This window comes from Bos indicus x Bos taurus, chromosome 7 (assembly GCF_003369695.1).
Source record: "Bos indicus x Bos taurus breed Angus x Brahman F1 hybrid chromosome 7, Bos_hybrid_MaternalHap_v2.0, whole genome shotgun sequence".
Classification (NCBI taxonomy): Eukaryota; Metazoa; Chordata; class Mammalia; order Artiodactyla; family Bovidae; genus Bos; species Bos indicus x Bos taurus.
Genome location: NC_040082.1, coordinates 12614880 through 12626956, shown reverse-complemented (window position 1 = coordinate 12626956; position 12077 = coordinate 12614880). Strand labels below are relative to the sequence as shown.

At 46.9% G+C, this 12077-nt stretch overlaps 1 protein-coding gene across 1 annotated transcript in view; it reads left to right on the top strand.

The window, feature by feature from the left end:
- RGMB (repulsive guidance molecule BMP co-receptor b) overlaps positions 1-5679 on the top strand; it is a 29009-nt gene extending 23330 nt beyond the window's left edge. Inside the window, exon 6 of the mRNA XM_027545537.1 lies at positions 2217-5679. Coding sequence (XP_027401338.1) covers positions 2217-2885 — 669 coding nt within the window. The 3' untranslated portion in view covers positions 2886-5679. The remainder of the gene's footprint in view (positions 1-2216) is intronic.
- The last annotated feature ends 6398 nt before the right edge of the window (positions 5680-12077 follow it).

Here is a 12077-nt window from a genome sequence, read left to right as displayed (position 1 = left end):
GAAATTAAATTGTGGCTCAGAGTAATTAGGCAGGGAGAACACCAGGCATTCTCACAGTGCATTGTCTGGCTTTTGGTTGCAGCTGCAAACAACGGATATGAATTTAACCAGTTGCTGCAGCCACAGCTGGTTCGGATCTGGCTTTACAACTGGCTGAAGTGAAATGAAATGGCTGGAAAATTCCAGTCAAGTAACACCAGTGGGAACATGTGGAATTAAATAGCATGAGCAAATGCTGGCTGAGCCAGGGGGAAAGCCTTCAGACATAAACCTGAGGGTGGCTGGGAGGGCTTGTAGGGAGAAGGGTGGGGAGGGAGGCCCTCGTGGCCTTTTTAACAAGGGTCTATTGTTTTGATTAGTCCCCTTGCAGGAGGTGGCCGTTTGCCTCCATCCAGAGTAATTTGTAGTGTGTTTGGCCTGTCTCCCTTCCTCCTTGACTGAAGTCACCTGATACTTTTTTCTTTTTTTCAAGAAGAAAGCATAATAAGCCATTACCTCACTTACAGACAATAACTCAAATCTCAAAATGTTGTCGTTCCCCACCCCCCCACTCCCACCCCCGCCCCCCGCCCCACCGCTTGGGGACCATTTTCCCACCTTGTGTGATCCAGAAGCCCGTATCTGTCTTAGCATCTTTCTATCCCCTGTAGCAGAGATGTCGAGGATGTTAGAGGTGAAGGTGCTCAGAGTTGTTGTTGTTTTTTTTTTCTAAGTACTGTTCTAATTAAGGAAAGAAAGTAAGTTCACTAAAGGGAACTTTTTATATTATCAGTAGATTTTTTTTTTCCTCCATGAATTTTCTGCTTAATTTGGAGAGTTGAGAGTTGACTGGGGAACAGATTTCTGAGAAGCTGAAGGGCCAGCATGCTCTTTGGGGAAAACATTTGCTGTAACTAGGTTTAGGGTATTTATTCCCTGCCAGTGCTTGGGAGTGCACTTGCCAAGTGCTTTTGCGGTCCCAAAGATTAGCCAGTCATGTGAAACGTTTGATTAAGAGACTTAGAGAATCTTTCCTGAGGCACGTGGTTGATCGCTGTTGCTGGGCTGGCCCCCTCTTCAGCTTTCTGTCTCTTCCCTGAGTGTGTGTGTATAGCTCAGTTGGTAGTGATGAGTCATAGGATATTGTTTTAGAGTCCAAGGGAGAAACTTTTTAGAAATCACAGTTCTGGTAGGTTTATTATTAATGAAGCCACTTAGAGCGTCTGCATAACTCAGAAAGGAATCTTCTTTCTTTTTTTCTCAGAGCTATCTACCACAACTCATCTGTCTTTGGAAGGAGACAGGATACACATGATCAATAAAACTTGCCTATAGCCCAACAACAACATTTTTCTGTCTTAGGAAAATGAAATTCTTTTGCTGATACACACACTCTGGATCTGTGTCAGTTTTTCATTCTAAATACGTAGGTCTTTGGGACTCCCCTGGCTGTCTAGTGGTTAAGACTTCTTCACCTTCCCGTGTAGAGGAGTGCAGGTTCGATCCCTGGTGAGAGGGCTAAGATCCCACCTGCCTCATGGCCAAAAAAAAAACAAAAAAACAAAAACACAAGACTGAAACAATATCATAACAAATTCAATAAAGACTTTTAAAAAATGGTCCACATCAGAATGAATACACGTATATGTATGGTTGAGTCTTGCTGTCCACCGGAAACTATCGCAACATTATTAATCAGCTGCTCTCTAATATAAAATAAAAAGTTTAAAAAAAAAAGTCCACATCAAGAAAAAATACATCAGTTCAATTCAGTGGCTCAGTCCTGTCTGACTCTTGCGACCCCATAGACTGCAGCACGCCAGGCCTCCCTGTCCATCACCAACTCCCAGGGTTTACTCAAACTCAGGTCCATTGAGTTGGTGATGCCATCCAACCATCTCATCCTCTGTCGTCCCCTTCTCCTCCTGCCCTCAATCTTTCCCAGCATCAGGGTCTTTTCCGATGAGTCAGCTCTTCTCATCAGATGGCCAAAGTATTAGAGTTTCAGCTTCAGCATCCATCCTTCCAGTGAATGAATGCACAGGGTCTTCAAAATTGTCCCTAACAGTGACACCATTCACATGCAAGGCAGAAGCAGATACAGTCTGAGTTGGGAGATTCTGTCTCTAGCTGGTTCAGCCTCCAGAACTGGAGGGCAGCTCTCATGGCCCAAGGATGCTGTCGCCCATATCTCTCCCATCTGTGTTAAAACTTTGTCCGCCTTCCTTCCCCCACAGATCACCATCATCTTCAAAGCGCACCGGGAGTGTACGGATCAGAAAGTGTACCAAGCCGTGACTGATGACCTGCCGGCCGCCTTCGTGGACGGCAGCACCAGTGGCGGGGACGGCGACCCCAAGAGCTTGCGGATCGTGGAGCGAGAGAGCGGCCGCTCAGTGGAGATGCACGCACGCTACATGGGGACCACGGTGTTCGTGCGGCAGCTGGGCCGCTACCTGACGCTGGCCATCCGCATGCCCGAGGCGCTGGCCATGGCCTACGAGGAGAGCCAGGACCTGCAGCTGTGCGTGACCGGCTGCCCCCTGGGCGAGCGCATCGACGACGGGCAGGGCCAGGTGTCCGCCATCCTGGGGCCCGGCCTGCCCCGCAGCCCCGCGGCCCCGGCCTGGCCCGGCTACACGCTGGAGACGGCCAGCGCACGGTGCCACGAGCAGATGCCGGTGAAGGACATCTACTTCCAGTCCTGCGTCTTTGACCTGCTCACCACCGGCGACGCCAACTTCACGGCCGCCGCGCACAGCGCCCTGGAGGACGTGGAGGCGCTGCACCCCAGGAAGGAACGCTGGCATATTTTCCCGAGCAGTGCCCGCGGGGCTCCCCGTGGACGCCCCCTGTCGTCTGTCAGTCTGGGACTCACATGCTTGATCCTAGTTGTGTTTTTGTAGGGGATTATCTTTTTCGTTTTTTTTTTTTTTCTGTTCCGTTTCTCCTGTCTATAACAAAATTTTTAAAAAATATATATTGTCATAATATATTGAGTAAAAAGAGTATATATGTATATACCATGTATATGACAGGATGCGTGTGTCCCGGGATGCCCACCTGATTTGTACATATCGCGTTTGGCTATGTTCCACATAATGTTGGATGTAGTGTTCTTGGACCGTTACCTTTTTTTTTTTTTTTTTTTTGCAGTTTTGTGAAATGTTTTATAACGTCCCTGCCCGGGGACCTGTTAGAAAGCACTTTATTTTTTATATATTAAATATTTATGTGTGTACCTGGTCAGTACGTATATAGTACACGCGCACAGACACCGTATGCGGCGCGCCCTTGGAAGAGGACCGGCGACCTTGTTTGCAGCTCTTGCTGGCGGTGCCCTCACGGCCTACAGCCTTGGCCATCGCTGTGTGCCCAGCTTTCAACTGCTGCCCTCCTGGTGCCACTGCCTCGTTCCTTGGAACTAGGTCCTTGCCCGCTTCTCCTGCCCTCACTCCACGTGGAAGGATTGTTAACCGCCCCACCCCACCCCACGACAGGTGTTTTTGGCTGTTAAACACTGATTCTGGGAAGCCCTCTCCCTCTTGGACAGCTGCCACTTGTTTTCAGAGGGTGGGGAGAATGTTAGCACAGTTCTTATTAACTAGGATTGATGCGTCTGAGCACTTAGAGCGTGGTAGGTTAAACGTATGGAACTGCTGTTTTTCTAGGTCAGGAGGGGCTCCAGATGGCAATGGGTAAGGAGATACCAGGCATCTTGCAAGAGCCCTCTCAGACTTTTGTCACCCCTCATTCCCTGTTCAAACTGTCACTTTTCCCTCTTTTAACTCCATTCTACATTGAACAAAGAAAGTGCAAACCTGTAAGTGCAGCGATCGTGCCTTGCTCTTCCCTCTGTGATTTGTACAAGCCCGCGTTCTCAGCCGCCTCCTCTCTGGCTGTCTGGACTTGTACTCACCATGTCCACACCCAGTAAGCCCTCCCCAGGCTCAGTGTTGGAGCCCGGGAGCCCAGGCTCTGGGGTGTATTAGATTCTTTCATGTGAAGACCCAGACCCCATCACAAAGATTTCCTCTTCCTTGTCTCCCACACCGTGGTCTTCCCCAGTCTCCCACTTTGCGTCTGTGTGTGTGATGGGATGGACTGGGGTCCTGACAACAGACGTTTTTCCTTGGCCTGACCCTGTATGCAGCTTGACTGGGTGCTGGTTGGTCATTCCCACTGGCCAGGCTCCCCACGTGGCCTCTCCATGTAGTCACTTTCCCTCTTAATATGCATAGGTTGACTATTAGTTGCTCGTGTAACTTGATAGTGATTTCACCGAGCTACACGAGCAACTCCTTCCTTCTTCCATTCCATCGTTGTTGGCACCTCTTGAAAAAAGGAAACCACCACCACCCAAAGGCAAGAGCAGTAGCTGAGAACATGAACTCCAGGATAGGTAGGCTTCTATTGTACCTAAAATGTAAATATCTGGTTCTAAGAATTAGTGGTAGAGTTTGTACTTGAGTCATTTACGTAAATGCAAACAGACGGTGAACTTGAAAGGCCACAGAGATTTGGGTCAAGGTTGTGCGTAGTTTTAGTTGGCCGGGTTAATTTCTTCCTTTTGATGAGTGGCACTACCAGACTGGTAGCAAAGAGGATGTCGCTTCGTGAAAGTTCTGTTTCTTTGTGAACTGATCTGTGGGTCACAGCATGGAGCTGTCGACTCACCAGAGGTGGCAAAGCTTCTCTCTAGCCCATCTTCCAATGTACGAGAGAATGATATTGGCCAGTCTGGGAAAATCCCAGAGGCATCCTGCCTCTTACTGGGCAAAGATGCAGCGCCAGAGAGCTGAACCCAAACCTGTTATCCTTGTATCAAAGCCGAACGGGGGCCTGCCTGCCATCAGCTCTGAACGGTGACTGCTCTTGTTCCCTTATGGAATCACGTGCCCAGGTCAGAAGCTGTAGTTAGCTAGTACTTCTGTTATGTAACCGAGTAGAATGCAGGAGGAAAAATATTTAGGGTACCTCTAACCACTATTTTTGTGCAAATAGTCTAAAAGTGGAAAGCGGTAGAGGTTTTCTACGATGTCTGGGTTTAGTGTGTACATGATGTAACATACCTGTGTCCTTTTCAGCAAAAGCAAAACAACTGCCTCTCCAAATACCTGGGAAGAGGAAACTGGGTTTTTTTTGCTGCATCATTTACCTGGAAAGGTTGCATCACGTCTCTTAGTACCAGTGGATTTGGCTGTTTTCCCTTTGCAGTCAGTGTCTCTCTATGACTCTGAAGTCTTCCCCATGGATAACTGTTTCAGAAATACAGGTATTTCTCTAGAGAAGGGCCTGGTTTATTTTCTTCTGTTTCTTTGATAGAATGTCTGGGGAGGAAAAAGAAAAATGTTCCTTGCACATGTTGGTTTTTGAAATCCCCCCCTTAACCAGAAGCGTTTTGGGTCATACTCACACGTTAGGTAGGACGTCTTCTGGGGGAGCTTAATCTTGTGGGAACACACTGGTTTTCACAGATGCACCACATGGCTGTCTGAAGACTCAAAACTGTTTTTTTGTCCTTCCCTTCTCTTTGTTACGCTCGGAAACCCCCACAGTGTGTCGAGTCTTTACAAAGAAAACTTTAGATGTGGTTCATAGGTATATGAATAAGTATCTGTGTAAAACAGTGAGTGTGCAGTGTGTAAATACTTTAAATTATTATGGTAGAAAAATAAAGTTACATACCCTTCTGTGGAATGTTTGTTCTGTGACTGTAGTGCCACCTGCTGGAAGAGTGGAGAAATAGCAGAAGAAAGGGAGTGAGGGGGTGTGTGTACAAAATCCTTCATGGTTACTGACAATGAGTCGTTCAACCTGTCCACAAACTCACTTATTTTCTGAACTATATCACTACTATAGTTTTTCCTTTTTTAATTTCTAGGCAATTGGAAATAAGTCAGAATCTGTGAGATTAGTCCACGGTATCATCCCAAAGGTCTTTTTTTAGTGTTGGTTTGGTCCCCTGCAAGCATGGAACCTGCATTTGGTTCTTTGAAGGCAGCTTGAATGGTAGCAACTCCATTAGTCCTGGTGGGGAGGATATTGGGGCAGGATTTTCTGGATTGGTAAACTTTTTAAAATTCTCACTTCTTGGGTGTTCTAGAAAGAGACATCACAAGATCACAATTTGGTCTTTGTTCAAGAAACATGCCAAAGGGTAGAAAAGCTTGAGAGAATTAAACCCAAACTGAAGACACAGAAACTCACTGTTCACGCCACTGGGTAGAATACTAAATGGAGCGAATTCTGATTGGGGAGACATACATAGTCATTTCTTAAAAGAGAAAGTTAACCCTTACATGCGGTGTTTATGTGTGGCCTTTCAGAACAAATAAAAAAGGAAAATGATGCCAACTGAGCCACCCACACAAAGTAAGATGCCAGTGTTCCAGCCGCTGAGTGCTTATGTCTGTACTGACGAACACTAAGAAATAATCTATGTCACCGTGAAGTCTGTGCTTAAGAGGAAAAACATTCTTCACTGTATTCACATCCAGACCTCCAGCTTTTCAGGGATGGAAATTTGAGCAGCTGTCCAAAGCCTTAAAAAGAAGCTTGCTCTTGAAGAGCAAGTGGTGACTAACAGATTTTAAGAATCCTGTTATCTCAGTTTCTCTCTCTCTCTCTGTTTTGGTAGCCACAGCATTTAGCAGCATCCTAATGCCTGTAATCTGGAATAAAGCACAGGGATTTCTGCCATCCTTTCTGGGCCAAGATACTTTCTCCTCAGTTTTTCCCGTTCCCACAAACAGTGATCTGTTTGTACGTGAACCAAGGAACATCTCCCCCATAGAGAATGTAACCCAGCCATTCAAGAAGCAGGGAGCAGGCCCCAGTTCTTTGCTATCTCACCCCCTAGCCTACCATATTGTTTCTGCCTGCATCCATTTTCAGCGTGTCTTTGAATTGGATGAGTCACATTCACGTTTTCATTTCGATGGTATTTTCTTTTGAATTTACTGTTCTTCTTGCCCCGAGTACCTCTAGTAAGCACGATGCTTAACACTATCAACTCAGTAATAGAACACACCATCCCTTGTGCCCTAAATGTGATGTCTGGACTGTGTGCTTGGAGAGGGGCTGTCTTTGTGTCCCCTCTTCCTTGCGAGCATTGTGTGGGTTTATAAAGAGTCTGGGCATCCAGACTCCGGGAGGATACACTAACAGATCCTACATATGCCACTGGCCTCGTTAAAATGACATTCTAACCAGTTGAACAGACCAGCCTTGTCAACTAAAATGTTAAAGTAGGTCCATCAAACGCCAACCAGGGCTTCCCTAATGGCTCACTGGTAAAGAATCTGCCATCCACTGCAGGAGACATGGGTTCGATCCCTGGTCCAGGAAGATCCCACGTACCACACAGCAACTAAGCTGGCGCACCACAGCTGTTGAGCCTTGTTCTCTAGACCCTGGGAACTGCAGCTCGACCCCAGGAAGCCGGTGCTGCAACTACTGAAGCCCTCGCATCCCAGAGCCCGTGTTCCACGGCAAGAGAAGCCACTGCGATGAGAAGCCTGAGCACCCCAACTAAGAAGTAGCCCCACTCTCTGCAACTAGAGAAAGCCTGGATGGCAGGGAAGACCCAGCACAGCCAAAAATAATAAATAAAATTATATTTAAAAAAAAACTCCAACCAGAAGAAAGCAACCAGGCAATGTTTTTTAACTGAAGGTTCTTGATGGGTGACAGTTCTAGGGCCATTTTTAGTTTAATAATGAAAACTCCAGAAGAAGAATGAAAAAAAGAGGAAACATTCTGCTACCAGAGTGGATATAGACCAAAAAAGTGAAGTGAAATCGCTCAGTTGTGTCCAACTCTGCAACCCCATGGACTGCAGCCTACCAGGCTCCTCCGTCCATGGGATTTTCCAGGCAAGAATACTGGAGTGGGTTGCCATTTCCTTCTCCAGGGGATCTTCCTGACCCAGGGATGGAATCCGGGTCTCCTGCATTGTAGGCAGACGCTTTACCGTCTGAGCCACCAGGGAAGTGGTGACCAAACCACATACAAATTAACCAAGTATGAATTGCACCTACCTTAAATGACATTTTAAAAACCCAGATTCTCTCAATCAATAATGTAGCCCTGCCAAGGGAAAGGATGCTATTGGATGGCATAAAGGGCTTCCAGAGCTTCTAACAGGAAGCAGTAAGATAGGAGTCACTGAAGGGGAGGATTGACAGGGACAGTAAATTCATTTTCTCGCAAGACCCTCTCTGGAGCTGCCAAGTAGCAGTCCCATTAATGCTTTGTTGGCCCTCAGTGTGGTGAGGTCCGTGGAGAACTATCGATGGGCTCGCTCTCAGGGTAAGATTCAGGGCCAGAGTCACTGTGTGAATGTTCGTCTTCCTTCTTGGGAAGAAGAGAATGGTGAAATAACCTGGGACCTGGAGAATCCCAGGGACAGGGGAACCTGGTGGGCTGCCGTCTCTGGGGTCGCACAAGTCGGACACGACTGAAGCGACTTAGCAGTAGCAGCAGCAGCACAAAATATAAGATCCTCAGTGTCCTGTCAAGATGGACATTTGGATGATATTTAGAGGCTGGGTAAGACGTGAAAGTTTTATCTGCGGGCCTGGGAAGGGAGGGCAGTAACAGAACTGATGGAGCTCACAAACCAGAAGGATGAATATGGAGGGCATACTGACTGCATGTGTGGCCAAGAGCCAGTCCTAAGGGTTCATTCGTGTGTCGGTGTGGGTTTTATATCCTCTTCCTTAGAGGAGACAGCATAGCCCGCTGGTCAAGATTACGGATGCTGGAGTCACCCAGTTCTGAGTACAAATCTATACGCTGTACAAGACGTTCAGCCTCAGACACCCCAAGCCACGGCCTCATTTTTAAAATGAAGATCCCAATAGAAATTCATATCTCAGACATTCACTGTGAGAGGTAAATATGTTACCACATCGCAAGTTCTCAGCACAGCACCTAGTACAGACCCACCCCTCAACATACATTACACAGAAATGTACCTGAGGTGGAGAATTGTGTGTTTACTATTCTTGTTGTTTAGCTGCTAAGTCGTGTGTGACTGTCTTGCGACTCCATGGACTATAGCCCACCAGGCTTCTCCAGGGGATCTTCCCACCTGATCTTCGCATCAGGTGGCCAAAGTATTGGAGTTTCAGCTTCAGCATCAGTCCTTCCAATGAGTATTCAGGACTAATTTCCTTTAGTATGGACTGGTTGGATCTCCTTGCAGTCCAAGGGACTCTCAAGAGTCTTCTTCAACACCACAGTTCAAAAGCATCAATTCTTCGGCGCTCAGCTTTCTTTATAATCCAACTATCACATCCATACATGACTACTGGAAAAAACACAGCTTTGACTAGGTGGACCTTTGTTGGTAAAGTAATGTCTCTGCTTTTTAATATGCTGTCTAGGTTGGTCATAGCTTTTCTTCCAAGGAACAAGCATCTTTTAATTTCATGGCTGCAGTCACCATCTGCACTGACTTTGGAGCCCCCAAAATAAAGTCTCTCACTAGGGGAATGGGTGAGACCAAAAGCAAAAGCCTTGCATACCAGATGCCTCCTCACTGCACCCCCTGCCCCCCACCCAGATCTCAGTGCCAATTCTTGAAGGATTCTGCTGCTGCTAAGTTGCTTCAGTCATGTCCAACTCTGTGCGACCCCATAGACGGCAACCCACCAGGCTCCCCCGTCCCTGGGATTCTCAAGGCAAGAACACTGGAGTGGGTTGCCATTTCCCTTTCCAATGGATGAAAGTGAAAAGTGAAAGTGAAGTCACTAGAGTAATCCTGACTTGTAAGCAACCATTTGCCCTGGACAGAAGTTCAGGGCTTAAGAGTGACCTGGGGACAGGAAGAACTCTGCCACCAATAAAATAACTGCTGGAGATTTCTGGTCCTATATATATATGTATGTGTATATGTGTGTATATATATATATATATATATATATATACACCTTAGCAAGTAGGAGTCCCAACGGAGATAGCACCCACCTTTGGAGAAGGACATTCTGAAGTGTCGTCCTAGGTCCAGTTGCATGTAGAAGGCTGAGCAGCAGGACCTTCAGTAACTTAACTCTAACCCATCCATCTCTTCTAGTTGTGCAGACTAAGCCAGCTTGTTGACAACAATGGCTGTCTTCTCAGAATCGCTTGTAGAGGAACATGGAGAGAGCAAAAGGGGGAGGCCACGGTGGTGGCTGGCGAACTTTGAGCCAGTCCTACTGGTGTGAGGACTTTTTTCACATGTTAAGAAGAGGAGAGGAATTGCCAGAAAGTGCGCGCAGACATTCAATAAAAAGACAACACTGGAGAAAAAGTTAATGACAAATGTGTGGGAAACAACTGCAAAAGCAATAGAAACAGGAAAGAGAAATGAAACACGCGACCAAAGAAGCAAAGGGTGAAGCAGGGGTGACTGAGAAGACTCGTAGACAGTGAATAAAACACAGACTAGAGATACCACAGTGCTTGAGGGATTTTTGAAGAAAAGCATGGAGGAATCGGATATCCCCATGTAGTTAGTTCTCCAGAGAAACAGAGCCAGTAAAACAGACACATGAAGAGATTTGTTACAGGAACTGCCTTCTGCAGTTGTGGAGGCTGAGAAGTCTCACCACCTGCTGTGCACAAGCTGGAGAACCAGGAAAGCCTGACTGTATTCAGTCTGAGTGCAAAGGCTTGGCAGGGACCTCTGGTGTAAGTCCCAGAGAAGTCCCAGAGTCTGGAGGCCTGAGAACCAAGAGCTCCAGCATTCAAGGGCAGGAGGAGCTGGCTGTCCCAGCTCAAGCAGAGAGAATCTGCCTACCTCCACCGTTTGTTCCCTTCAGGCCCCCAGTTGGCTGATGCCTGCCCACACTGCTGAAGATGGTCCCTTTACTCAGTCTCCTGAACCAAACACTAATCTCTTCCAGATGCACGTTCACAGACGTACCCAGAAATCATGTCTGGGCATGCCTTAGCCCAATCAAATTGGCATATAAAATTAACCTTTACATCCTTCTGTTATTTGCTTATACATTTTGTTATATATCCCTCAGGCATTGGAAGGACTAACATGGAATCAAGAGTCTGATTTCATCAACAAAAGCTAATTCAAACTACGAAGCACAAAAGCAGAAAGGAGGGCCTTGTTTTAAGTTATAGTACATCTTATAGACCATAAAGAAAGAAGACTTGATGAGCACCAAAGAATTGATGCTTTTGAACTGTGGTGTTTGAAAAGACTCTTGAGAGTCCCTTGGACTGCAAGGAGATCCAACCAGTCCATCCTAAAGGAGATCAGTCCTGGGTGTTCATTGGAAGGACTGATGCTGAAGCTGAAACTCCAATATTTTGGCCACCTCATGTGAAGAGCTGACTCATTGGAAAAGACCCTGATGCTGGGAAAGATTTAAGGCAGGAGGAGAAGGGGATGACAGGATGAGATGGTTGGAGGGCGTCACCGACTCGATGCACGTGAGTTTGAGTAAACTCTGGGAGCTAGTGATGGACAGGGAGGCCTGGCGTGCTGCAGTCCATGGGGTCACAAAGAGTTGCACACGACTGAGCAACTGAACTTTCACACAATGGATCTGGGGCAGAAATGGCACCTGGCCCACAAGGCTGGAAACAGTCTGGAAAGCTGTTGAAATCTCATCTCTGCTTCTGACTCTAAATGAGCTTTCTTCTGTCTCACTCTGCATGCTGGTTCCTCTACTTTACAGGAACTCCTGGTGGGACAACTGAGTTACCCACCTGCATAGAGCTCATGTTCCTGGGGGATCTCTTTGGCCTGACTTAGGCCAGGTAAGCAAGCATAACACAGGATGGCCACAGAGATCTCCTTCGCGGCTACCCAGCCTTCTGCAGTTTTGGCACTTGGGAGCTCTAGGGTATCAGTGGTGTGGCCCGCTTTATTCTGGACACATGACTGTCCTATCTACAATGATCCCCCCTCCCTCATTCTCTGCTCCCAGACTCCGCGTGGTTTGTTTCTTCCCTGTCTTACAGTATACTGCGTTTCGTGTTTAAGTGTTAATTGTGCTTCCCCTGCTAGGATGTAAACTCCATAAGGACAGAGGTGTTTTTTTGTTTGTTTGTTTGTTTCCTATTTACTATTTTGTCCCTAGAGAAGA